Source organism: Cottoperca gobio, chromosome 1 (genome assembly GCF_900634415.1).
Source record: "Cottoperca gobio chromosome 1, fCotGob3.1, whole genome shotgun sequence".
Taxonomy (NCBI): Eukaryota; Metazoa; Chordata; class Actinopteri; order Perciformes; family Bovichtidae; genus Cottoperca; species Cottoperca gobio.
This window is the reverse complement of record NC_041355.1, coordinates 7,141,659-7,169,165: the sequence shown is the minus strand read 5'-3', so window position 1 is coordinate 7,169,165 and position 27,507 is coordinate 7,141,659. Positions and strand designations below refer to the sequence as shown.

The window sequence follows — 27,507 nt, the reverse complement described above, 5'->3', positions numbered from 1 at the left end:
TCTGTCTATATGCCCTGAGAAATTACTTCCACACAGTCAGGGAAAAACCCATTCTTTGATTTTCCCGAGGGAAACAATCCCCCTTTTTAAACTACCGGTGCTTCATTTCTCTGGCAGTAAGCGCTCCCTCTAAACATCTTCACCAGTGTCGCTCTAAATGCTGACAGCAGCTGCGAGACACAGCTTCCCTCCATTTGAATGTGACTATATGCCTTTTGGTGTTTTACTGTAATGCTTCGTTATGAAGAATGTACCGCATACGCTCCATTGCTTTTAAAGACATTTGTTAATATTCAGTGAGAGATATTGACACAACAAGCCCAGAGAGAGAGGGGGTGGGAGGGGAGACTGACTGGCTAATTTATTTTCAGTCTGGCATCTCTGGAAAAGTGGCTCCACACAGTAGCGGCACCTGTTCACTGAAAAATGTCTTTGAGGAAAATGAAATGTCCAGTGTACGCACTAAATAATGAATGTGTATACTGCTTGTCACAAAGATATAATTCTTCACGAACGAGGAGAAGGCATTTCAATAGAAGTTTCCTTTTATTTATTTTTTATAAGGCTCCATACTTGTTTAATAAGAACATATAACAGTAATGTTTTGACAAGACGCTGTCATTTTAATGCTTTTGTACTTAAAGAAAGAAAGAGAAATAAATCTTTTCCTCCAGCTTTATTTCTCTCTATTCCTTCTACGTAGCTTCACACGGTAGATGTGTAAACGGAGGAGGCAATAAAAAAATAAGACAGACTGCGAGTTTGATCAAGCTGTGTGTGTGTGTGTGTGTGTGTGTGTGTGTGTGTGTGTGTGTGTGTGTGTGTGTGTGTGCGCGTGTGTGTGGACAGTAGACTCCCATGTTGCTGCTACATTAATTCTTCTTGTCTTTAAAGTTCTTTACTACTTCGTGGTAACTTTTAAACCCACACATACGCCGCATCTCCTATCTTTATTGTGCACGGTGGAATTCGGCACGACTTTTGACAAGAGAATGAGGGAGGCGTGCGTTGAACGGAGGAACAGGAAAACAAGAGATGAATAACAGCCATGTGGCGTGACACCGATAACACAGGGATGCATTCATCGACTTCAGTCAGGTGAGTGCAAGGACCCAAAAGCAACAAATACAACAAAACCCATTTTCGAGTGTTTGGGTGGTTGGGCTTAGGGCTTTGAGCTTCCGTGGATTCCCTGCTGTCTGCCTGCAACACAAAGATGGAGAACAACAACAGATACACTGTCGTCTGTACATTATACAACACGGCACCGAGTGTCATACATATTCCTATTAGTGGATCTGGGCAGAAAAGAAATGAAATTGAATAATGAATACCTTTGAGGCTGTCTCCTTCTTTCACACACACACATACACTATTCTGTTTAGGAATCCCTTTCATTGCATCAAGGTCTTTTGAGCCCATAGCAGGAAAGAGGATCAGTAATAATGTATTCATCAGCCTCTAGTCCTCTGATACATATGAATGCATGCAGACAGTCCTGTTGGCCTAATGATAAAGATAACATCGAGAGAGAGAGAGAGAGAGAGAGAGAGAGGGAGAGGCGAAAGACAGAGACTAAAAGGGTACAAAAATTGGTGGTAGATAGTGAGCGGGGGAACAGAAAGAGAATGAGTGGGACATAAATATTCAGGAAGGTCTTTTCTGACTAGTGAGTATTCTGTAGGCGTGGGTAGTTTGCTCTCTGTGCGTTAGGTGCTCCTTCGCTCTGACAATCACAGCAGATCAAAAAGACGCTGACGAACTGGGAGAGAAAAGTTTCGCTTCATCAATCACACGCTCCCTGCCCGCTTGTATGTTGTTTTCTATTTACACACACATATCGAGGACAGGAGTGGATTGTGACGAGAGCGCACCTGTTTGAGTGCTTTCAGTGTTCTCGTATTGATTGGTGCCTCCAGGGAACAAAACTAATTTAGCTGCCGGGCAAACAGGCATGCATGTCCGCTGTGCCATTTTGTGATTGTGTGTAAGCATTGAGTACACACACATGAATGTATTTGAGGGAATTAATTAGTGTGTATATGAATGTAACAGATGTTTGTGACTACAATGGGCAGTTTATTGGAGAGTGTGGACAACAGATTCAGCCTCAGTATTCCTGTAGTTGACAGTTCACTGCCCGGGGGTGTTCACAGTCATGCTTCCGGAAGAAATGTAGGAATAAATGAAAGAATAAACAGGATGAAACCGTGCCTGGAGCAAAACATGTTCAAGAAAAGACGAGAGTGGGGTTAAAATAGAAATGAATGGTACATGTTGAGGGCATTAGGCTTGATGGGTCAGGCCTACCCAGGATAATCATGGATAATTATATTAGGCAGTGTGTGTGTGTGTGTGTGTGTGTGTGTGTGTGTGTGTGTGTGTGTGTGGGTGACTGTCCTTTTTTCCTTACCCATTACAGTGAGTTGTGCCCTTGCCTCCACAGGTTTGCTAGTGCTGTTGCTAAGCAACGCTTCACAAACATATAACCCTGTGTCAGAAGAGGTGGGGGCGGGAATAACAAGGCGACGCCCATTGGTCAGACGACGCCCATCACGTTTCCATGACACCACGAGGCTGTCAATCGGTCTGAGAGGAGAGGAAGTCAGAGAAGAAGAGAAAAAATATAGCATGAGTCGGTGATTTAGAGAAAAAGAAAAAGAGTGGCAGAAGGCAATTACAACATATTAAATCCATCAGTTTATGTGTCAATGAGGCAGGAAATGAATGATGACAGTCTGTATATCAGAGCAGTCAGCTTTACTCAGCATGAAGGAGCTTCAGTCAGTTACTCTGGATGCTGGAGAAAAGAAATGGGTTTTCATGTATAGTGAAATTTTGTTTTGGATAAACATCATCAAAACACCATTCTTTTGTGTGTGTGTGTGGTGTGTGTGTGTGTGTGTGTGTGTGTGTGTGTGTGTGTGTGTGTGTGTGTTTGTGTGTGTTTGTGCAAGATAGCATGAATACAGCAGCTCGGTTCTTTGATGCATTTTCATGCGACATTTCAATTCTTATAAGCAATCCGCATTAAAATGTGAAACTCTGTATCTAGTACAACAGCTAATTATGTAATCATCAGCTGGAGCTGCCTGCCCAGGTGCATCTTGTTAGGGACACAAGCACTAAGCTACCAAAATAATGAACATGTAGTGATGAAAAATACTAATACTCGTTGATAAAAGAACATTACAAAACATATTAAAACATTGCTAAGGCTGCAATGAAAAAAATAAAGAAGAAATATTTCGGTGCCAATTACTTATAGGCTTAAAATAATTATTAGGTTTTTGGTTAGAGGGGTTTGTAAAAACCAATGTTGGAGAAGTCATTAAACAAACATAAATTAATTAGATGGAATGACATGTGAAATATGCGATGTCTCCAAAATACATTAGTTTAAAAATCATTAATTTTACATTATTTTGATTCATTATTGTTACACAAAAAGTTCATTTGTTGTTATTCCAATAGCAATCACTTTGACACAACCTTACATGGCACTAACAAAGGTTGTTATTCAGAGCTGGAGGAGGTGCAGACGCTGTTGTTTCAGGATGGTACAAGGTTTGGGTATATGATGTGGAAAGGTTGTTGTTGCTGTTTTGGATGTTATTAAGGTATAATAAAAGAAAAACATTTTGTGAAAGAAGCCACATAAATTGTGTTTCTTTAAATGGGTCATTTGGATTAATATGCGACCAAATCCACTTAATATGTCCAACTGTAAATGATGTAATGTCAGACATAACATGTGTTTCTCCTTTTCTTTGGATACAGTCGAGAGCACGCTGCTTTCTTTCTCAGATGATTCACCTCGAGGTGTAGAAAAAGTTAGATAAAAAAGAAATTAAAATTTTGGCGAGGCAGATGTGACAACATCTTTTAATATGCTTACTCATTGGGTCCTGTTCACAAAAAAAGAATTCAAAAAGTACCCAAAGACAGAAACTGATTTTTTACAGCCCCTTAATATGAGACCTGCTGGCACAGCTTGTTTTAAATCAAACTCCTAATTATTTTAGTACTCTACTAGGACTGCATTGGTGCATATGACTGATTAATGGATGTGGAGAGCAGATGCTTTTAGATTTCAGCACTGCACTTTATTTCACTGATCACACTTTCCTTTCTCCCAAACTTCAATGGAATAGTTTCTCTCTTTCAGTTGTTCCCCGGGTACAGAATTATCTCTCTGGAGTGACTATCTTTCAGTGGATTCTCTGATATCAGAAATAATCGCTGTGGAGTGGGCTGTTTCTGGCAGAACACAAGCAGGAGACTCTGAGCTAATTTATCTACGGTTGTAATACTAATAAAGTGGGCTGCAGAGATCCAATTACATGGTGATAAATAAAGAAAATACTGGTCTGACAATATTTCTCATTATTTGTATGACGGTAATGGATCCTGCTGTCGCTACGATTTTATTTTTACACATACTGAAGGAATGTTCCCATCTTCTATTATGTGTGATACGGTTTAGTCACTTGTTTTTTTTTCAAGCTGTACCTTAAGTGCTACCCAGTGGTCAAGTGCTGGTCAAGTGCTGCAGAGAAACATTTAAAGGGACTTCAGCGCTCACAGATCAGAGCAGCACATCTAGCCCAGATTAATACAGCAAAAACCTTGAACAAATAATGTGCCGTGAAACTCAATACAGCATGTTGAGTTAGTAGAGCCCTGAATATCGCCTGTTGGGATCTGACGATTCAAGCCAGCGGTGCTTTTATCTGCTCAAAGCAGCCTCTGCCTCACTTTACTCTTCAATCAATGTTGGACTCATACAAGACTCCTGTGAAAGAGACCTTTAAGAGCATATTACAAAATGTTAAATATTGATAATGTTCTCCTTATGTGTACCCTAGGATGTAACTGTGGCTACCCAATCTAAATGTTTCAAGCAGAAGTTATATAGCTCTACTTCACTCATGCCACTCCTTACACTACACGCTGTGATTAAAACAAATACTGCATTGTTTAACATAAAGCACACATTAGGGAAGCAATTGGTGCATTAAAAAAAAGTACCGGTACACATGCAGACAGCGGAACGAAGCCTATCAAACAATGTAAGACCTATGTCTATTTTCAAAAAACGTTCAAGGTCTTCCTTTTCCGCCCTCTAATTCACAAACTGAACGGCCAAATGCAACCATAACACACAAGCCTGAGCTTGTCTCTCGCAACTCTTGAAACTGAAATAGAATTTGTTCTATTTTGCTCTGAAAAACGTCTGTTGTGTCAGACTAGACTGCAGCGCCTGTGTCAGTGTGTGTGCGGGCCAGGGAGAATTTGTGGGTGTGTTTAGATTCTCTGCTCTCAGATGGGACTTTGATCAAACTTCTGTTTAAGTTAACTTGGTACTGGTGTGTGTGTGTGTGTGTGTGTGTGTGTGTGTGTGTGTGTGTCTGTGTGTGTGTGTGTGTGTGTGTGTGTGTGTGTGTGTGTGTGTGTGTGTGTGTGTGTGTGTGTGTCTATACACTAATACTGGGGGGAGAAACTTGCTGAGCTACGATTTTATGTGGTGTCCTCTAATTGCCCTGGAAGAAAACAGTGCTGTCTAGCAAGAAAGGAATTGTTCGTACTGTGTGTGTGTGTGTGTGTGTGTGTGTGTTTGTGTCGAATACAAAAAAATAAATGTACCTGGCATTAGCGATGCACTCCAGTGTCGCCTCCCTGCCCGCCACCACTGTTGTGTTTCTGGGTGCGATCACAATCGTCGGAGCCACAAGTTCTGATTCAGGATCTATGACAGAGATAGAAAATATGAGAAGCAGTTTAGGCCATAAAGCACTCACGGCAGCATAACCTCATAAAGTCTCCAACTCACACAACTTTACACTTTTACACGTGCACACTCTCTTGTAAGTACCATGATCCTTTTTTCTAAGCCACACTTTATATTCACGCACCACGACAGTGTCCTTTGTTGTATTTGATCTAACGCTGGGCAGACACTGTACTCATTAAGTGTTTTAAATGTTGTGGCTAGCTGTAGTCTTGTTTGAAACTGTTAGGACACTTGTATACATAAAACTGAACTTTGCTGCAAAATGGATGGAGCAAATTGTTTGCATCTTACAGCATCTGTAGGACAATATTCTTCTTTTTCCTTCAAAAGTAGAATTGCACACAGTAACACTGCTTTTAACATATAAAACTACATTTGAAAAGAAAAGACTTGTCGCGTCCATTTGATCAAATCATGCAGTGTGAGAATAGATACATTTTGGCCGTGCAGAAAGAATTAAGTAATTAATTAAAATAAAAAGATTAATAAAAATGAACACACACACACACACAAATATGCTGAATGAAAATATACATCGGAGAGAATGATGGCATGTTTTATGTAAGGAGATTAGTAAACAGTGAAGAGAATAATAGAATATGAAAGAATGACAGTGTATAAGAGAAGCTAGTAGTAAATGAGATTGAGTGTCAGAGTCTCACTGAAACAAAAGAGAGTTTCAATAAAACTCTACATTCATTTCCACTACTTCTAAACTGCTATCGTCTCTTATCCCAGGCATATTTTCAATCACACACACACACACACACACACACACACACACACACACACACACACACACACACCATAATTCTCTCTTATAAACAATATCACTCCTTGTCAAACATGCCACTGTTCTGTCTGAAACACATTACCATACAGGGTGTAATGATGTATTGGAGACAGTATGATGGTGTGTGTGAGTTACAATGATAATGTTTAGAGTACAGTGGTATGAGTATGTGAAGAAATGATTTATGGCCTAAAAGGTGTGTATGAGAGTATGGTGGTGTGTGTGTGCAAGATTATGATTGTGCGTGTGTGTGAGTGTGATTTATGTAAGAAAAGAACACACTCTGATTTTTATCAGTTTGAAATGTGTAACACCTGCTCAGCAAAATACTATAGAAATCGTAGAATGGGACGATGGAAAAAGTGTTTAGCATTGACTACGTTTGTATGCACAAAATATTCAGTTTTTTGCTCTCACTCTATACGGCCAGTTCCACACATCCCTGCTAATGTAAACTGTTTACATGGCTGGTGAAAACGAATATTCCACTTATAATCCTGTTTACATGCAGCCGTGAGTACTCCGACTAACAAAGACTTGTTTGACGGCGCAGCCTCCCTCTTTCCATCTTTCAAACTCCTTTTTGAAAAGTTTGGCAATATTTGAGCATATCCAAAAAGCTGTTTATATCTAAGTGTTTCACAATGTTTAAAAGTAGGGGTTTCTGCTTCCGACCACACATGTGGGTTTCTATTTTTGCCATGAATTTCTGCCCCAGCCTTGCAAACTGTTGGTTTGTGTGCAACGCACAGAGCGGAGCTTGGACAGGTAAGAGACCGTCTGTCGCAAACTGCGGTAAAACCCCAATTGAGATGCATATTCCAATGCACTGTATACATGTCCAAAGAAGGCCATGTATTACAGAATATTGCAATATCCCAAATGTCTTAATCGGAAATGAATACATTCGGATGAGGCCTAATTCGGAATAATAATTGGGAACATCCAAATGGAATATGCTGTGGACATGACCAATATCAAATTCTAAATATTGTCATATTTTGAATAATAGTGGAATATTAGTGTGCATGTAAACATAGTCATTGATTTACAGAGTGTGTGAAGCCGACATATTACTGTTCTGGCTATGTGTAGGAGCATGATTGGGCTTCCCGAGGATACACTGTATAAGCGATGAATAAGGGAGGAGTGGGGACTACAAATTAACAGGCTAGGTCTGATAGGGGCTGGTGGGGGGGGTTGGGGTGTAAGGAAGGGGAACATGGAGGGAAGGAGCAGCTTTGATCTCCCCTTTGAAGGGAAGGAGGAAAAGGTGATAATGAACTCGCTGCTCTTTATTCCTCCTTCTCATTCTCTCTCTCTTCTCTTTTTTTTTTATCGGAGAGAAAGAGCTGAAAAGTCATATCCCACTGTCACATGGAATACGACATGCGGGAACATCAAGACAAGAAGTGATAGTGCACACACACACACACACACACACACACACACACACTCTAGTTTTCTTGACATCTACACTCACTGACGCTCTAACTCAGGGTAGAGGTTGAGTCATTAATGGGGAAGATAAGTGAAGTGACACAAAAAGAAGAGATGGGAAGTAATGGTGGAGGTCTCTCTCACATAACACACACACACACATACATACCATATATATATATATATATATATATATATATAGTTGGAGAAGTAAAAATGGCTATCGTGGAGAGTGGGTGGAAAGTAGAAAGAGACAGAGGGACGGTGGACAGACATAGACGTAGAGAGAGTAAGAGGAGAGGAGAGTGTCCATTAGCTGTCCACTGTGGGAAGCAAGCAGAGGTCAGGCAGGGAGTAGTAGCCATCAGTGGAGCTTTAATGGCAGCAGCGACTGCCGATAACAAGCAGAGGGGGATGTGAACCCAACCTGTTAACTTGGGCCGTGAGTCATAGGGGAACAGGCAGACCAATCAGGACAGCAGGGACACGGGTATGACACGGGGGAACAGAGAGGGGAAAGCAAAGGGCTCGAAGGAGAGAGATAGCGTGTATATGTAGATGGGGGACTGTGCAGATGGTCGTCTTCTTCCTGGAGTGACAGATATGATGGTAGAAGTAGAGGGGAAAGCAAAATGCCATATGGTTGTGTGATCTGTGCTCTTCTTTTCTCTCTGTCAGCGTGTCTAACATCCTCTTTCTCTGGGGAAATCTCTATCATTTCATCTCGCCCGTGCCTCTCATTCCCTACTGCCTATCTTCCCTCCTTTATTCTCTATCATCCTCTTATCTCATCCTTTTTGTTGGTTAAACAAGGATTATGGAATTAATCTTACTCAACCTAAACAAGGATACATATTCAAACTGGCAGACAGTGTTTATTATTATGTGTGTGAGTGTGTGTGTGAGTGTGCAAGCTGTGGCAGCTAAAAGGCTCCCTGTAAAGATTCTACAAAGAGAGTCCAGAAGTTTAATCTAACTCTATTGGATTCCTCATTTAGCAAATTGGAAACACCATGTGGCAGAAAGAGGGAGAATGGGAGTGATGGAGGGAAGAAGGGCAGGAAAAATGCAGGGAGAATTGTAGTATAACGAAGCAATATCAGAACAACTAGGGGCTGAAAAGCGGGAGGGAGAGATGATGAAAAGGAGAACTGTTAAAGCAATTAGCAAAATAAATGAAAATAGATGAGGATAGGGAGGAAAACTTACATTTTGTATCTGCACATAGATGTGGGTATAATTTAGCAACAGACAGCACTGACGCATTACAACTGTACAATGCTCATTGCTGAGTGACACTGCTGTATGAGTGTGTGTGTGTGTGTGTGTGTGTGTGTGAGTGTGTGTGTGTGTGTGTGTGTGTGTGTGTGTGTGTGTGTGTGTGTGTGTGTGTGTGTGTGAGTGTGTGTGTGTGTGTGTGTGTGTGTTGTGTGTGTGTGTGCGTGTGTGGTATTGAGATGGATGCAGAAAAATCCTAAATTAAATCAAGGATGGGAATGATAAAAAAAAACAGGACCGGTTAAAAGGATTGTTGCAGCTTTAGGGCAGGACAGAGAGAGAGAGATGATCAAGAACGATAGACGGAGAGCAGAGAGAGAGAGAGCGAGAGAGAGAGATGAAAGGCTATTCCATCCACAGATTAGAATGTAATCCCTCTTCGAATGGATTCTCCCAGATTACAGCTTGTTCTCCTATTAAATCTGTCAGTCACTCCACACTCCCTATTGTGTCAGTGAGTAAATCGGGATCTGTGTGTGTGTGTGTGTGTGTGCGTGTGTGTGCGTGTGTGTGTGTGTGTGTATGTGTGTGTGTGTGTGTGAGTGTGTGTGCATGATCTTTTTCTGACTGGATATCTGTGTGTTTTAAGCCTTTCAAAATAATCTCTGTAGAGACCTAGAGAGTAGAGTAACTGGTGAACACACACACACATCTTTCCACGGACACACACACACAACACACGTCTTTCCACAGACGCACACGCACACACACACGCACACGCACACACACACAGGAGGAGGCTGGAGTCAGCTGACTGTGTATTAATAGAGTTGTCAGCTACGTCTTCAGGGTTCACAGCCAACTAACACTTATCACATTGAGACCGCAGAAAAGCACAGAATGCACAGAATGCACAGAAAAGGAAGGGAGGTTGGAAACGAGCAACACTGGAAACGAGCAACACTGGAAATGAGCGGTTAAAGAAAATGGAGAGCTTTTTAAAAAACCTTTTAAAGAGTTCTTTGGAGGGTATACAAAAGTAAATAGAGAGGTGAAGGTGATCATTTGCTGATCTCTCCTGAAAAAAAAACTGCATGTGGGTGAGAGTGGGGTGAGTGTTTGTGCATGTCAGTGCGCTCATTAATGCTGCATGCTGACAGCTAAGTGTCACCGTCTGACTACACTTGCCTTAGAATGCCAATATAACACCACAAGCCAAGACATGCCCCACACACACACACACACACACACAAAGCTACAGCACACTGAGTAGAAGATCCGAGCCCCAAGGGGAGATAGACAAAGACAATGGGAAGCAGTGAGAGGACCGAGAATGATTCCCAATTTTAAATATTCATCTCTTCCTTCAGCTGCCAAACCCTCCATCTATCTCTGTCATCACACATGTGATGGAGGAAGAAAGATGGGAAGACGGGAAAGGAAGAGAGGACGGACCAAGAAACATGTAGGATAATGGCGAGGCAGTGCAGGAGTTAAGCTCTCGGGAGTGCTCAATGATTGTTTGATTAATCGCGAGTATTATATTAATTGCGTTTTTTTGGCTGCCTGACAAAACCCACAGTGACATAATGAGGTAACATTTCATCATCGCTATACTGGAATAAGGGCACGTGCAAGCAATTGCTTCGTGCATGCAAACTTTTTCGGTACAGTGAGGAACACTGAACTAACCCCCCCCCCCCCCCCCCCCCCCATTAATTTTGAACACATGACAGTAGCTCATGGGAATAATTCTTTCAGAAAGAAGTAAGTCACTCAAACATTTACACATGATTAGTACTCTAAAGGGAGAAAATGGCGATATGTGAATATTGCACAAATGTAAAACAGTATGTGCCTATGATGGAACATTAGAGCAGGGATCAGGCACTCTGTGCTTCGTGTGACTCAGTGTTTGCATTTCAGCAGAGATAAATACTCTTATGGCATTTGTAAATGCTTTGGCCCACTTTCTTTCTTCAGCAAGAGGCTGCTTGAATGCCGTGGAGAGAAAGACTGGCAGCTCAGTGTGTTTTAGCCAAGCTCGACGTTCAAGTGAAGCTGTATGGAAAATGAGTTAGCATATCAGATGTAGTAGACAAAACGTTGCCCAAAGAAGTGAAAAAGTGAAGCCTACGTGTTAGATTCAGGCAGTCGACTTCAGTTTGCCAACACACTAACGCGGCGTACTCTTCTCACTGCGATAACCTACGCACCCGTTGGTGTGCCGTCAGTGCTCTTGCTCACCTGAAAGCTCTGCTGACACCAGTACTGCTGCTGCTGTTCATACAGCATCTCAAAAGCTTCCACTTCCACTTCAGCATCCACATGTAGTGGCTCTGAGTTAACGTTCCCAGAGGTAGGAAGTCATAATCATCTCTCCCCACTCCCTGCTGTGCTGAGCTAAGTGTTTCCTTGTGGGGAGTGACAAGGTCAGAGCCTGGACCCCAAATACAAACACTGACTTAAAGGCACAGTGAGTACAATTTGTTGATTGTAGTTTGTAAACACAACATTCAAAGTTGGCCCCTCTTCCCCGGCTTACGGTGCTCACCAGCGGAGGAAAGCCAACCCCCAGATTCACTCTCGTTTTGGGGCCCAGACACGTCCTGAACACAGCGAAATAAGAAAACACAGGCAGAGGGCTGCAGATACAGACACCACCACACATTTCTAAGCGATGATTCAGAGGTAGTCAGGAGTCGATACAGTGTTGTTTTTAGGAAAATACTGCTCTTTGTGCTTTTAATATATCCATTCCACATGAGTTGGCTGACTGAATTTAGATTAAACAATGTCAAGCTTCAGATAGTATCTAATGTAGTTCGGTGTAGCTATAATTTACTTGTCACAAACTGACACTAGACAACTGACACACAACCAAAGCTTTCCTTTTAGAACTTTCAAAGGCCATATTGAACTAAAAGAAGTCGAATACTGAACTAGATATTGTGTACGCAAAGGATCGTGACGGATATCAGCTTATTTTACAATACTACCAACAGATGCAGGCCTTCAGCAGGCTGACCTTGAGGTCAGAGGTGTGATGCTGTATGTTTTTCTCACTGGCCACGAGGCAGAACACTGTAAAACTACACTGTTGGAAAATCATTTACAGCATATACCACCACTGCTGCCCATGTGACCTGCAGCAAAGCATTTAGCTGAGCCACTCTTAGCTCTGACCTTCTGGTGGGAGTGAAAGGTCACAGCAATATTTGTCTCTGTTTAGATAGAGAGAGAGAGAGAGAGAGAGAGAGAGAGAGAGATAGAGAGAGAGAGAGAGAGAGAGAGAGAGAGAGAGAGAGAGAGAGAGAGAGAGAGAGAAAAGAAGGAGCCAGAGAGAAAGAGCAGGGAAAATAATTTAAATGTAAATGGGTTCTTTACCTGTTGACCCTCGGTTCTTCTTGCCAACTGTCCATCAGCCCGAGAGAATGGGATGAAAAGAAGAGGGACAAGAGTGGAGATAGGGAGTGGGGGAAAGAGAAAAAACAGGAGATATATATATATATAAGTGTTTCCTCGGGGTACAGCAAAAAGACACATTTGGCAAATACACTTTAAAAGAAGCGAAAGAAAATACAGGCGTTCACAAATCAGCAGCTCTAAGGCGTCTGAGAGTTGAGTAGGCACACAAGAAAAAGGAGACTCCTTCTCTGAGAAGGAGGAAAAAACAAATACAGACAGAGCGATATGGATGAGAGGGAGGAAGAGGCAGCGAGAACGGCATGTTATCATGGAGTCCAGAAGAAGACGAGCTGTTTGCAGCCAATCCATCAACTGTCAGCTACCGAATTTTGTCCCTCTCATTCACTCTTTTCTTCTTCCCTCTATCTTCCCCCTCTTCCTTTCTCCCTGCATTTGTCATAAGTCTGGAGGTAGCAAGACAGTAGGCTGCGAGAAAATGATGGCATTGACATTCTACTGGCAGAAAATCTACATTCACTATTCATCTATCAATACACTCCCCCTTCACACTCAGCCACTCACTCAACTCTTGAATACTCGCTGTGTGTTTGAGTGCATATGCATGTTTCCATCTGAGAGTGTGCATCAAGGCCTTAATTGAGCTTTTCATGCATCACGATCAACGCAAAGTTCGTTCAGCTTATATGATGGACACACACACACACACACACAGACACACACACACAGAGCATGGGAAGTGATGTACTGTACAGCTATAAAATGTACTGAAAAGGCTAAGGGAGGATAGAGAAACACTTCAGATCAAAAGTTGCTTTTGTTACTTCTATTGAAAATGAAGATGAATCTGATGTGAGGAAGGGCTGCTATAGAACTTCAGTACTTCTTGGTAACAACCCAGACTTGTCCTGAGTATCACAAACTGAAAGTCCTCAAAGTCAGCATTAAAGGTCAGCGCCCGGTTGCATGAAACCACTTAAACCAACCTCACATCTTCATCTAAGGATGCCTTAGAAAAATAATGGAGTTGCATAAAATCACCATAAGGATTTCCCCAGGATGTTGTGAGGGAAAACCCTTTGATCTCTAAGTGTTTGCCCTTAGCTGCTTAAGTATTCACTTATGCGTTGCTAGAAGGTCCATAGGAACCATTTTCCTCCGAAAGGTTTTAAGGGACCCATAGCAGTCTCCTAAAAGAGAAATCATTTGTGCAACACAAGACAATGGCTCATGAAGGTGATTGTAAAGCAGGAGGAGATACCAAGGTGCATTTTAATGTTAACGTTTGCACTAGCAACTTTATAACAAGCCAAACGTTAACATAACCTTCTCTTATCTCATTTATTAATGTTAGCTATATCGTTTTTTTGAAACCCACCAATTTTTGTTGACACGTGTTGATGTTTTTCGTTTCGCGGCAAGATTTGCTTATTTTCATATTCTACGAGGAAAACAACAAATCTCATCTTCTGTCCAGTTTAACTTTCTTTTTCTTTTCCATTTTGGAGCCAACACTGACTGAATAATGCTGTCAACTAATGGTAAAGGATGATGTGAGTGAGGTGTAACCAGGGTAGCTGAAGCGCACATGTGGCGTGTTATGACAGTAACAACCGTAACATTCATAGTCGTGTGTACAATCAGATCATTTCTGATTTAAACCACCAGCTTTGTTTAGTCTTGGAGATACTACATTTATTTTGTTTAGAGGATTCTGACGCACATGTAGAAACAATACTGTCCTCTAAAGATCAAGACACAGTGAAAGTACACACATTTAAAACATTATTATTTTAGCTACATAACTAAAAACAACATATATGGACTATACACCAGTCTTCTTCGGGCTCAGACATATATTTATATTTGAAGTATCTAAGAAGAACGACCTCAGACATTACATTGGCAACGGTTTTAAAAGCCAATGCCCAGACCTATTGTAAACACATTTAAACAAAGCCATTTAACTTGAGCACAGTTTGTGCTGTCAAGTAGCAGTATTGGAAAGTGTATTTTTTTGGAGAGTCTAAAAGAGGGTCAGCGCACACACACACACACACACACACACACACACACATACACACACAAATGCCCACTGACACACAAAGTGAAACACGCAGGCGGGGTGGGGGTGGGGGGGACATACAATTCTGCGTGTGTATTCAAATGATGTGTCACACTGAGTCATCTTCAGTTTCAAACGGGGACAGAGAAACAATGGGGACATCAGGGGACAACAGAGAGAGCGTGAGTTAGATAGTGTGTGTGTGTGTGTGTGTGTGTGTGTGTGTGTGTGTGTGTGTGTGTGTGTTAACAACACAACAAAGCATCTGACGTTCATGGAGCTGAATCCACTAAACACATTTTCCAGTAACTTTCACTTCCTCCATAGTTTGAAATGCCTCGGATCATTTGCTGTCTTAATCAATGTGTTTATCGATGTGCATTTCACTGCCCAGACAACTGATGTAGTGTAAGCGAATAGTGCTTTCCTGGTCCAACTCTGATGAGCCCTGTATTCAATAAGACAGGCCACTTCTTAGTATCATGGTTGATATTAATGTGTTTAAATTACAGCTTGAGGTGATGTGAAAATATTAGCGTGTGCCTAAGTAGGATTTGTATTCATGAATTCACTATTGTGTATTCAGTTGCATGAAGGACCAACCAACAAGCAGGTCACCGTGTCCTCTGTGTGTGCTTGCCACAGTGTGTGTGTGCGTGTGTGTGTGTGTATCTTCTATCGGGTGTCTAAGTGTTTTTGTGAGCACAACCGGGAATAAGTACAGTATTTTTGCTGTCTGCTATTCAATACAACAATGCACAGGATTGTTGTACCTGTCCTTTTTAGTGTGTGTAAAGGCTGTTGTTGCTTTGTGTGTCATGCCTCACTGTGCAGGTGCTGAACCTTCAGTCCCCAGCTGTGGGTCACCCATTTGCTTGCAGCACCCCCCTCCTCTCGACACACAAACAGCCTCGCCAGGTCTCCTTTTCCATCTACATACAACCAGACACCCCTTTGCCCGCGGTGACAATCTATTCTCCTGCTCCAGCCTCGCTCTGCTCTCCCCATCCACCCATATCGGCATCCACTGTCACACTTCCCCAAGCGAAAGGATACTTTTTTTAGCAACACATTTGGCTTTTTCTTTCACCCTCTCTCGCCTGCTTTAAACCCAGAGTTCAACCTCAAAACCCTTACCATTCCAATTTACCCTGTCAATCTCGCTCTCCCTTCACTCTGCTCTAGATCTAAAACACACACATGCCCTGCCACATACACACTGACCTATTTGAAATTCATATCAATCGCTATAAAGGCAACACACAATTTACAATCCTGACACATTCACAGAGAGAAACACAAGGACCCCATCTACACACACACACACACACACACACACACACACACACACACACACACACACAGTAGTGTCCGGTAAAATAAGAAGCTGGCTGGAGTGTTGACCTCAGACCTCGTAGAATTTCCTGATGGGTCCAGATGGTAAAATTTCGCAGTCCGTCTGCTTCCTCTCCTGATACCTAGTCGTCTGTCTCACTTTGTAAATCTGACCAGAATTGAGGAGATTTATCATTTATACACAGCATATAAGCAGCAGTGAACAGGTTTACATATTAAATCTTTTTTTTTTTACACAATCCTACCATCCGCTCCCCTTAAATGTGGACTCTGGGAAGGTTACATCTTCCTGCTGTCTGCCTGTCTGTACCAAAACACTAGCACCAGTTGACCTTTCCAATTTACCACGTCAATCATGTCCACACACGCAGCTCATATGCACAGCTCATTCTCCCATACACATCGAGGTAAAAGTTGGTGTCAATCATACTTGTATTGAATCCAAAATGTCACCAGGTTTCGACATTCTCTTTGCTCACTGTCTGTAAGAGAAAAAAAAGGTTAGCTTATCTCTGTCTTTCTTCCTTCTCTTCCTTTTTCGCCACATCATTTGAACTCTCCTCTCTTGTCATCAGACTTTAGGTGTATTTCTACCCAAACAGCCTGCACTCAAATGAGCACTTGAGATAAAAAAGAAAAAAGAAAGACCACCAATCCCTTGTTAAACATTACCTCTTAGCACCTCGAGAGTCGTGCAAAGAGCACGGAAATGAGACGTCGAATAAAAATGTGCCATTGAAATTGATAAACAAACATCCAGCCTTAAAAGGAAACAACAGAAGTACAATGTTTTCATTAAATGGCACTCTCGATGATGAAATAGATGTAAATGTTCAATTTATACTGTGAGCCTAACGATGGCATGAATAAAAAAAAAAGATATTCAATTTTAATTCAAAAGAAGAGTGCTGCTTCGGCAAGTTTGCACCTCTGATAAGAGACAGAGAGAAAAAATAGGAAGCCTCTGATCTTGCAGAAATATTAAAAGGCAATAGAGAGGACATGAGGGATGAAAGACATGGGGAAGACAAGGGAGCCAAAAGGTGGAGCTTTCAAAGGCAGTGCTGTGCGCCCACCACCTTAGGGTGAAACAGCAGATGGAGAAGGGAACAAGTGAGACAAGAACGAGGAGATGCATCATTACTGAATCACTTTGCTTCTTTATCCAGTAAGCTTCATGGTACTCTTCTATCTCACACTCCTTCTTCACTGTCACCCCTTCTTTGTCTTTGTCTCTCTAGCGCTCTGCTCGCACTTTTTCTCGGCCCCACAGACTTCAAGAACTGTGTCTTAAGCGTCCCTCAGCAGAAGTAAATACGCCTCATAATATAAAAGAGGATACTGAATTTTAAGTGCCTTCTTTAGAAACAAGTGGTATTCCAGCAAAGCTTTCACTGCTCCCTGTGTAGCTTCTGACACAGTTCATTCATTTACTGCATGGCAGCGAGTGGAGGGAGGAAGCCTGGAGGAATGTGACAGATCAATGGAGGACAACATGTCCTGGCATTTCTTTGGGCACTTCCTTAAGACGCTCGCTCGCAAACTTTGGAGCGGAATAAAAATGTGAATAACGTACTAAGAATGTATTAATCCCCTTTGGGAAACTCGCTTGAAAATAACCACACTATATTATACCATAATATTCCCACAGTATACAGCACATTCTTAAGGGCTGCAAATTAGGATTATTTTCACAGTCAATTAATTGATATATAATCTTTCAGTTAAAGCCATTGGGCTGTCTCTGACCAAAGTTGACAATCAAATTGTTGATCGTCAGTCTAAGTTAGTGGACCTACATTGTCTTCTAAACGCAGGTTCTTGTCCAGGCTCTGGTCATCTCACGCCTTGACTACTGCAACTCCCTCCTCGCTGGACTGCCTGCATGCGCCATTCGACCTCTACAGCTCATCCAGAATGCAGCAGCCCGACTGGTCTTCAATCTACCCAAGTTCTCCCACACTACACCGCTTCTCCGCTCCCTTCACTGGCTACCAGTGGTGGCTCGAATCTGCTTCAAGACTCTGGTGCTGGCCTACCGTGCTGTGAATGGATCAGCCCCTTCCTAAATCCAGGCCATGGTCGAACCATACACCCCAGCACGTTCACTTCGCTCTGCATCTGCCAATCGGCTCGCCACTTCCTCACTGCGAGTGGGACCCAGATTCCCCTCAAACATAACCCGCCTGTTTGCTATCCTGGCTCCAAAATGGTGGAACGAGCACCCCATTGGTGTCAGGTCAGCAGACAGTCTTCACACCTTCCGTCGCAGACTGAAAACTCACCTGTTTCGACTGCACCTCGACGAATGAAGAACACTAAATAACTGTTCTTTGTATGTTGCACTTACATTGGTTTGGCTTATTTATAGCTAATAGTTGAATTTGTATTCTATTGTTTCTGTATGTTGCACTTCAAACTGGCTTATTTGAAGCTATTGTTCTGCACTTAAACGATTGTACCTATTTGAAGCTATTGTACTTGCAAGATTCTTGCTGTTGGGAGTTGTATCTCCATGACCGTTTGCACTTTTTGTACGTCGCTTTGGACAAAAGCCTCAGCTAAATTAACTGTAATGTAATAATGTAATTCTAGGAACAACATTTACAAAACAGCTGATCAGAAAATGTCATGAAATAATGCAAAATTGACATTCCATGATTTACTCTTTTCCTTGGCCGCAATCAGTTTCCCAACCTGCCAATGCCACAAACAAAGCTTGTTTATTGTTTTGCTACATTTTCAAAAAACGAGTACGAGTTGAAGCCTTGTCTGTGCTTGCGTTTGCTTTTCACAAGCACCATCTGATACGCCTAAAACCTATATTGTCTACAGTCTACACAGATTTACAAGCACCATCTTGCACATTTCGGTATTGAATTAATATTGTCTTCTGTCTAAGAATCATTTAAGCTGGGACTTAAAGAGCATTGAAAGCTTCAAAGCGAAAGCTGTTTCAATCAACATACAGATTTGAAGCCAGAATGAGCACAGAACTGGCGAGAATATGAATTCTTGCCTTGCAATTGTATGCTGCAATTCACAAGGAAAAGAGAAAGAAACTGAATAAAAACACTGAATTTAGAAGAGATGACGTAAAAAAAAACTCCAAATTGGGCTGAATAGTTGTCATTCATCATCAATTTTAGAATCTGATCAACAATCGTACGTGGTCCTATCAATTAGTCTTTAAAATGTCAGAAAATAGTCCAAAAATGTCCATAAAAATGTCCCAGACACCAAGGTGATCTCTTAAAATTGTTTTTCTGTCAGACCAACGGTCTAATACCCCAGAATTGGCCATTTACAGTGATATAAAGCAGGAAAATCATCACATTTGACAAGCTAATATTCTCATCTCTTTCAAGTGTATTTCTTGTGAAAGTATACTAATTACGTGCAAACAAAGCCATATGTAATTATGCTGCGCATTAGCCTCCTGCTGAGACACAGAAAAGCTCGCTCCTACAATAACTTCCACACTGACTCTGCCTCTGTGTCCGTATGTCTAAGTGCACATGTGTGCGTGTCTTTATGTCTGTGTATATATGTACAGAGATTGCTCTTGTGGGAAAGAACAGTTAGCGTCTGTGTCTGATTAATGGCTTAATTGATTAAGTGGCTCAGAGATTGATTGGTCGGGCCTGGCTAAAACAGATTCATTAAAACAGTGATAGATCAGTGAGATCTGGCTGCAGCTGTTCTCCCTGACTCCGGACAGCACGGCCTGGTAATGGACATCATCTGTCTGTCTGTGGATCACAATATGTCCCCATGCACTCACACTGCTGTGTGTGTATGTGTGTGTGTGTGTGTGTGTGTTGTATACGTGGAGGCTACACACATCTCCTCCTTTCCTTCAATCACTCCAAACAGCCAGACGGGGGAGAAGGGAGTGGCAGGGAGGTAAGTAGGGATGAGGCGGAAGGCGGAGAAGGGTGGAAACTATTTTTGGATTAAAGACCCTGTTGATCTATTCTTGTTTTCAGTCTCCCCTCTCAATCTTCAACTTTTACACTCTGCCTCTCTTTCTTCCTTCCAATCCATCTCTATCGTCCTCAAAGCGTTCCCAATTTCTAACTCGCTCACGGCTCACCTCTTTTTCTTTGACTTTCTGTGGTACCCGATCCCTCTCTGTCTTCATCTCTGCTCGGCCTCATCCCCTCTTTTATCTCTTCTTCTTTCACTAATTCTTGGCGAGTACTTTGCCCTGAAACCCTGATAAAAACATTGCCTAATGTACACACTGATAGCGCAGGGGGCAAGAGGACAAACTAACACACACACACACACCTATGTCTGTGTGTGTGTTTGTGGGTCTGTGTAAATGGGTGTGAAACGTGCCTGAATTATAGCGAGGCTTTAACAAATGAAGACAGCGCAGTGAAAAGCAGCACCCACGCAGACCATGGTGTCAGTACACAGCTAATGAACGAATGGGATATGTGTGATGTGTGTGTGCTTGACATTGAAGTGTTTGTATAAGTGAATGTCTGCATTTATTGCTGTTTGAATGAAAACATCACTGGCTCTATAAATCTTTATCCTTGACCTTGACCATGTGATACTGCTATAGGCTCTGGAAAGAAATCGATTATGAGGTACCAATTAAGATTGTTTTGTCAACGGCTGTTTCCAAGGTCATGAATGAACCGCTTGAGCGCAATCCATATAGTGCATGTTTTGGTTTCTATAGTCGGTATTATGTATCTAGCCTTATAATGATTTAGTGTTGATAAAGAGGATGTATCATCACCATTATCTTCGCCATTATCTTCTTGTTTCTTTATAATACATTGTCTTAAAGTCTTAGTATCAGTATTGGAAACGTCCACTGTCTAATTTCCAATCCTGACGCATTCACAGAGAGAAACACAAGGACTCATGGACCCCATCTACACACACACACACACACACACACACACACACACACACACACACACACACACACACACACACACACACACACACGGCCAATAAATAAATATAGTTACGAATGCCCCCTCTGCTGGAGTACAAGGCACAGCCTGTTGCGCTGACGAAATGTCTCTTGGATTTCAAATAAAAAGTGATAATCACATTAGGAATTAGTTTGGAAATACTCAAATTTTTGAGTTTGTCAAATATTTGAGTTTGGTATTTAATTGAGTGCATTTATAAAACATTAAGAGGAAAATTTACAATTTTCCTCTTATTCTCACACACACACACACACACACACACACACACACACACACACAAAAATAAAAAATAATAAATAAATAATAAACATGAGGTGTTCAGTGTCTTGCTCAAGGACACTTCAACATGCAGACATGAGGAGCCAACCCTGCGATTTGCCAGAGGCACAAATACAGAGTTTCTCAATTGAATTTCCATAAAATGTACAAATATCATCACAGAAAATTGTATCCATATTGCTTTCTCCCACACACACACACACACACACACACACACACACACACACACACACACACACACACACACACACATCACATATGCTAAATCAAGCCACCGACGACACCATCACCTCACTCTCTTTGCCCCCTTCCCTCTGGCATTGATCATATTTCCCATTCCTCAGCACCTCATCAACTCTCATCCTATTTACCCATCCTTTATCTTCCTTCTGTTCATCCAATCCAATCTTTCCTCTACCGCCCTGCCCCGTCATTAACCACCTCTGTCCCTTCGATCTCTCTTTTTCTCTTTCACTTCTATTGCTTCAAATTAACATCTGCGGACTGGCCTGCTGCTCCAATAACCTATTCCACCCAGCAGGAAGCACTGACACACAGAGACAATCAATGTGTTCACATGCACAATAATATTTCATTTATATACGGGATACTCTGAAAACGCTTTATGAATATAGCCAGTATGTGCTGATACAAGCTAGCACATAAACCACGTAACCCATTGGGCTGCTCAGTTTTCACACAGTGATGAGTATCAAAATAAAGCACCGCTACTGAACACAGTGGGGAAACTGTAAAGACATCTGTCTCCGAGTCCACCATGAGGCTTTAGCTGGAATCAAACTCCTATTCAGAATATTACTGTTCATGCACACTGATGACTAACTGACTGACTGACTCACACACACACAGTCTTGAGTTGCAGGTCGTACAGCAGTGTTGCGATAAGGAACAGCCGTGTGACTGACAGGATCATTAAAATCACGAGCACCGCGCTACTTATCTGCACACTTGACACTTCTTCAGCCTCCTGTGTGTGTTTTGTGTGTGCTCGTGCATTTAATCTCTTGAAGAGAGCAACCCGAGTATTTGCCTGAAGAAGTGGAGATGTCGATGGTACATGCACCACGCTTCCGCCTACATCCTTCACAATAACAGTGCCTTCCTAAATCCAAACCCCCCCCCCCCCCCCCCCCTTTTTTTCTTGTTGAAGTAGATGTTGCTGAACTTCTCACCTCAACAAACGTATCAACACACTTGTCTTGTCACTACAACCTCCCTGTGCCAAAGTGTCCCCAATAAAAATCAGAGGCTGAATCAATGCTGTAAGCCGGCTTCTCATTTGTGCAAGCCGCGGCAGCAACGCTGGTATTCCCCCTCCTTGTGTTGTGAGTGAGTGTGAGTCATGGTAAAGTATGGTGCTGGAGACACCTGCTGTAGCAGGAACAACTACAGATGCAGTTTTGAGTATGTTGACTGGCGTTTATATTTCTGTCTGCCTGTGGACAGATTTTGTCACTGCGATTAAGTCACAGCTGTGCAAGACGCAGTAACAAACCTTCAAAAGAAAGGCTGAGTTCAAAGATGGTTGTGGCAAAGGCACCAGAGATAGAGTTAAGGAAGTGGGGAAGCGGCCATTGACCCCCTTTTTTCGTCTCTGGCCCAATTTGGCGCCACAACTGGTGTGAACCTATCGCAAGGCCATCACCAAATGAACTGTAGGCTGTTACCCAGCAAACCGTTAAGTGAGCGAGGATTCATTTTGGTGTTCAAGACGACTAACGGAAAAAATGATCTTGCGTTACCTGACTACACACTTAATCAGCTGCTCCAGCAACATTCGCGTACGGACCGACAGCTAACACTGACGAATAGTAAACAGTTGTCAGAATCCCTCATTCTTTTTAAAGATCGCTGAACAGCCACGTGTTCTGTCAGTCTGTACGATTATAATATAATATATTACTATATCTTTGATCTGGATTTCTTTAGAGTAGTTAAAAAATGAAAAGATGAAGCAGTGACTCCCAAAGTACTACAGGAGCCCATTTGACTCCCTTTGAGACAATGCTGGCTCAAACAATGCTCACATACAGTACAGATTAAGATTCATACATCACGGCCGCCCTGACTACAGCGGGTGCTTTGCAGTAAATGATGTTGAAAGAAACCTGCGTAACATTAAAACTGTCACTGCATCCTGCCCCTGTTCTCAGGCCTCTTTACCTCCGCAGCCTCTGCTCGTTCATTGATTCTGAGAAACTTGTCACATCCAGCGCCTGTGACTTTTGCTGTGCTTCCTCTCCCACGGGACACCTCTCTCACTACCTGCCTTTCTGTTGCCGTCTTTTTTGTCTATTGACTATTTTGTTTCTGAACGGAAAAGGACTTGAAGACAGTTTAAGTGGGTGTACGACTGCAAAATGCTCTGTCAAAGCCATATACATGGGCATCCGTCTTAATCTATTTCATCAGGCTGTAAAACATGCTTGCAATTAAATCCATAACTAGGTGGAACAAGTAGGGCATGCACACATAGCCACACACAGTTCGCTTGTCATACTGACACAGTCCATGAGTCAGTTTCCTGTTCATCCTTCCATCACTCCATCTCTCTGTCTGTACACTGGGGTTTTAATTATAGAACCACAGAGGAGCCTCATTACACCGAGAGAGAAAGAGAGAAGGGATCGAGAGAGACACAGGAAACAGACAGAGAGGGGAGACGGGGATCAAAAAAGAGATGTTTGATCCCTTTGCAACTGAAATATTGAATATAATAATTGCTCCTACAACCAGTTGTAGCAAGAATTAATCAAAGCACGGATTCATTAGCCAAGACTCTTTATCAAAACCGCTGAGTATTAGAGCCTATTTGTATGATTGTGTGCGTGTGTTACACATCTGTACACTTTAAATTACCAGACTTTAAACACAAAAGAGATCATTGTAGTCCTCACACAAGGTTAGATCTTTTAAATGAACCTTGCCGGTTATAGATATAAGTGTGCTGCACTGACTCCAGCATGCTGGTAATCATTCTTCAAGGTTTACATGCAATTAAATGCATCAGTGGTTCTGCTGTGACCTTCAGGATGGTTATCAAACTAGCCTTTGGACGGCTCGAATACAGCCTTCCTACGCAATGTCTATTTCAAAAGGATTGACTTGGGCTGGATTCTTCACGGCGTATAAATAATAATGTGGCTTAAGACTCATTTTTCACCACAGGAATCATTGAGCCCACTCTTAACTTTAGGCTATATTCTACAATCTCTCCGGTATTAGAGAAAGCGAGATAATTGTTGCCTGTAGTTTACGTGCAAAAGGCCTCTGAAGAAAGTATGATGTTATATAACATACCACACATGCTTGTTTTATTGCATAGTACATAGAGATAAAACCACTCCAGGGATATTAAGCTATTATTCTCCATTTTACTCCACCTAAGACTGCCAAAAAGGTTTCCTTAGTGAACCACAACAATAAAAGTGAAGCTTTTCTCGTGTGATATTCGAGAGCAATCACAGATGGTCACACAATGAATGCTGCTGTGCAAAAATGTAGAGTTATTTGGTAAGTAAGCCTGAACACACTGCAGCGTCTGAAGCCCATGTGGTGCTTTCTTTTGTCTGCAAACTCCTATTTTCAAAAGAACTTGTTCAAATCGCTTTCTGAAAAAGTGCTGTATGTGCCCGCCTTGTGTCAACAACATACACAAATAACAGGACCAAAATAAGTTTCAGTGCTTGCTGAACACTGCTTCTTGATACCACTGAAACTCTTCAACACAGTCAAAGTGTAGACGTGACAACTGGAGAACTGATTGGCAGTTTTGTTTATCAACTAAAAACAGACCATGGGTACGAATCCATCAACTATTATTTTCAATCTCTAGTCTTTAAACTGTCTCAAAAAACACATATTTCTCAAGCTGACTATTTACTAATGTTTTGTTTTGTTCAAGCATCAGCACAACACTTAAAGATATTACATATACAATGATGTAACACAAAGAAAAGAAGCACATCTTCCACATTTGAGAAACTAGAACTAGTGAATCTTTGGAATTGTCAATTAATAATACAAATCCAAACATAATTGTGTGCTGATTAACTCAGTTTAAGTTCAGCTCTGGGTAATACTCTCTTCATTGTGCGAGAGTCCAGCTTCAGGGTTGCATCTTTAATTGCCAATAAACTCATCACCAACACATTCACCAAGTGCATTACACTAATTGCAATGTTCTTTAACCGTCATCACTAAACATGGAAGAAATGTCATTACTGTAATAAATATCATTTTTATAATCTATCTATATCTTATTAATATTTACTATTCTGATCTGAGAGCTGCTGCTGTTTCCAATTATAGTTGAGCAACCAACCGTCGTTAGCTAATAGGAGAAAAGTCTACATCTGACCGTAACTGTGAAATCTTTGAGCCATTTTTATCTCGCTGTTAAATAAAGAATATTGGCAGCCGCTTCCAAACATTACAATGGATTCTGCTGGTTATTAATCAAGAGCAACAATTTGAGAGAGAGAGAGAGAGATTTAGAGTCACTGTTCACTGCGTACACCTGCGCTTGTACCAGTGGGTGGTGAGTTGCTACACAGCATCCAATTTGGCATTCGTTTTTGTTTTTAGGGGTCACCAGCCAAAAAATCTGAGAGAATCACTCCGCCACACGTCTGTCGGTACTCTGGTATGACTAAGAAATCTCTTGAGACACGTTCCCTTACCAACACTAGAAGCTGCAGACTGTCTATCCACATGGAGCACACTGAGGTAGATTGTGGCACAGATCATTACGTTGCCATGAAGGTTAGAGAGGCTTCTATGGTGTTCCTTGAAGCTTAGCAAGGCATGATGAAGCAAAACGGTAAACGCCTAAAGCATACAACGAGAGCTGCAGCACTGCAAACGACTGCACACATGAATACAGGGGATTCTATGATCCTGTGTTTAAGCTTTTTATTGATGGCTCACAGGTGTTGGGGGCCGCAACACTAAAACAAACTAACACACACACACACACACACACACACAGGCAAACACGCGCTTACACACAAACCACATGCATTCCACCCCCCAAAAACACCATCACACACTCACTCTCTCCAGGGACACTAAAATACCTCCAATTAGACGCGCCACAGAACAACTGGGATAGGACCTGGAGCAAAGACACACAGATGTGTAGACACACACACACACACACACACAGTCACACACACACAGTCACACACACACACACACACACACACACACACACACACACACACACACACACACACACACACACACAGTCACACACGTGCACAGAAAGATCTCTCATTTAAGAGTCAGTGATGTGGAAAGGAAACATCTGGAAGGGAGGGAAAGAAACAAATGACACAGACACACACAGGCATGCATAAAAATAAACAACACAAACATAATCACCGAGCACACACACACACTTATACAAACAGGTTTCCGTGTTTATCAAATACGTCAAAAGGTGTATTAATAAAAGCTTTTTTGAAATAACAGTAAGTTGTGTGTCATGTTTGAATGTTCTAAAACATGATATATGTATATGTGACACTGTGTGTGGGTCATCTGACGGTCAGCTGAGTCAAATGCTCCAAAGTCTATTATTCAACTCCTGACATAAGCCACTCCATCACTTCTCAGGGCCGAGGGGGGGACAAGCCTTGCTTGAGGAGAATGGGGAGAAACGGAGTGATGTTAAATGGCAGACACCAGGGGGGTCTCCGACAGGAGGCGTAATCAAGCTCAGACAGACTCTCTTTCAATCACTAAGCTGAGGTAATCAAACCCAGACTCCCACTCCCTCCCCAACGCACACACATACAGTGATTAAGGTTATGAAAGGTTATAAGGTTTTTTTATTCCACAATGCATTTATGCACTACGAGCCAATGCGTCACTTCGCTCCCTTTTCAACACTCGTCTGTGCTGCTCTAGCGTCACTGCCTCGTCTCGTCGTCTCTGCTTTGGGAATGATCTTCTCAATATTTGCAGTCTATTCCGCTACCGCAGTATTTACAGTACTTGAGAAAATAACTGCCTGCTGATTGTCTCTGTTCTTTATTCAGCAGAATCAAATTTACACCTCAAATCATTAATGTGCAGAACTATGAAGTTTCAAAGACGAACACCTTCTTCCAACTTTCCCGTGTGCAAGAGAACTTATTTCTAGAAACTT

At 42.0% G+C, this 27,507-nt stretch overlaps 1 protein-coding gene across 1 annotated transcript in view; it reads right to left on the bottom strand.

Moving 5' to 3' along the window:
* Positions 1-27,507, bottom strand: part of LOC115007219 (protein sidekick-1-like) — a 206,845-nt gene that overhangs the window by 68,357 nt on the left and 110,981 nt on the right. Inside the window, exons 6-8 of the mRNA XM_029429988.1 lie at positions 12,633-12,659; positions 5,647-5,749; positions 2,414-2,589 (exon numbers count right to left, since the gene is read on the bottom strand). Coding sequence (XP_029285848.1) covers positions 2,414-2,589; positions 5,647-5,749; positions 12,633-12,659 — 306 coding nt within the window. The remainder of the gene's footprint in view (positions 1-2,413; positions 2,590-5,646; positions 5,750-12,632; positions 12,660-27,507) is intronic.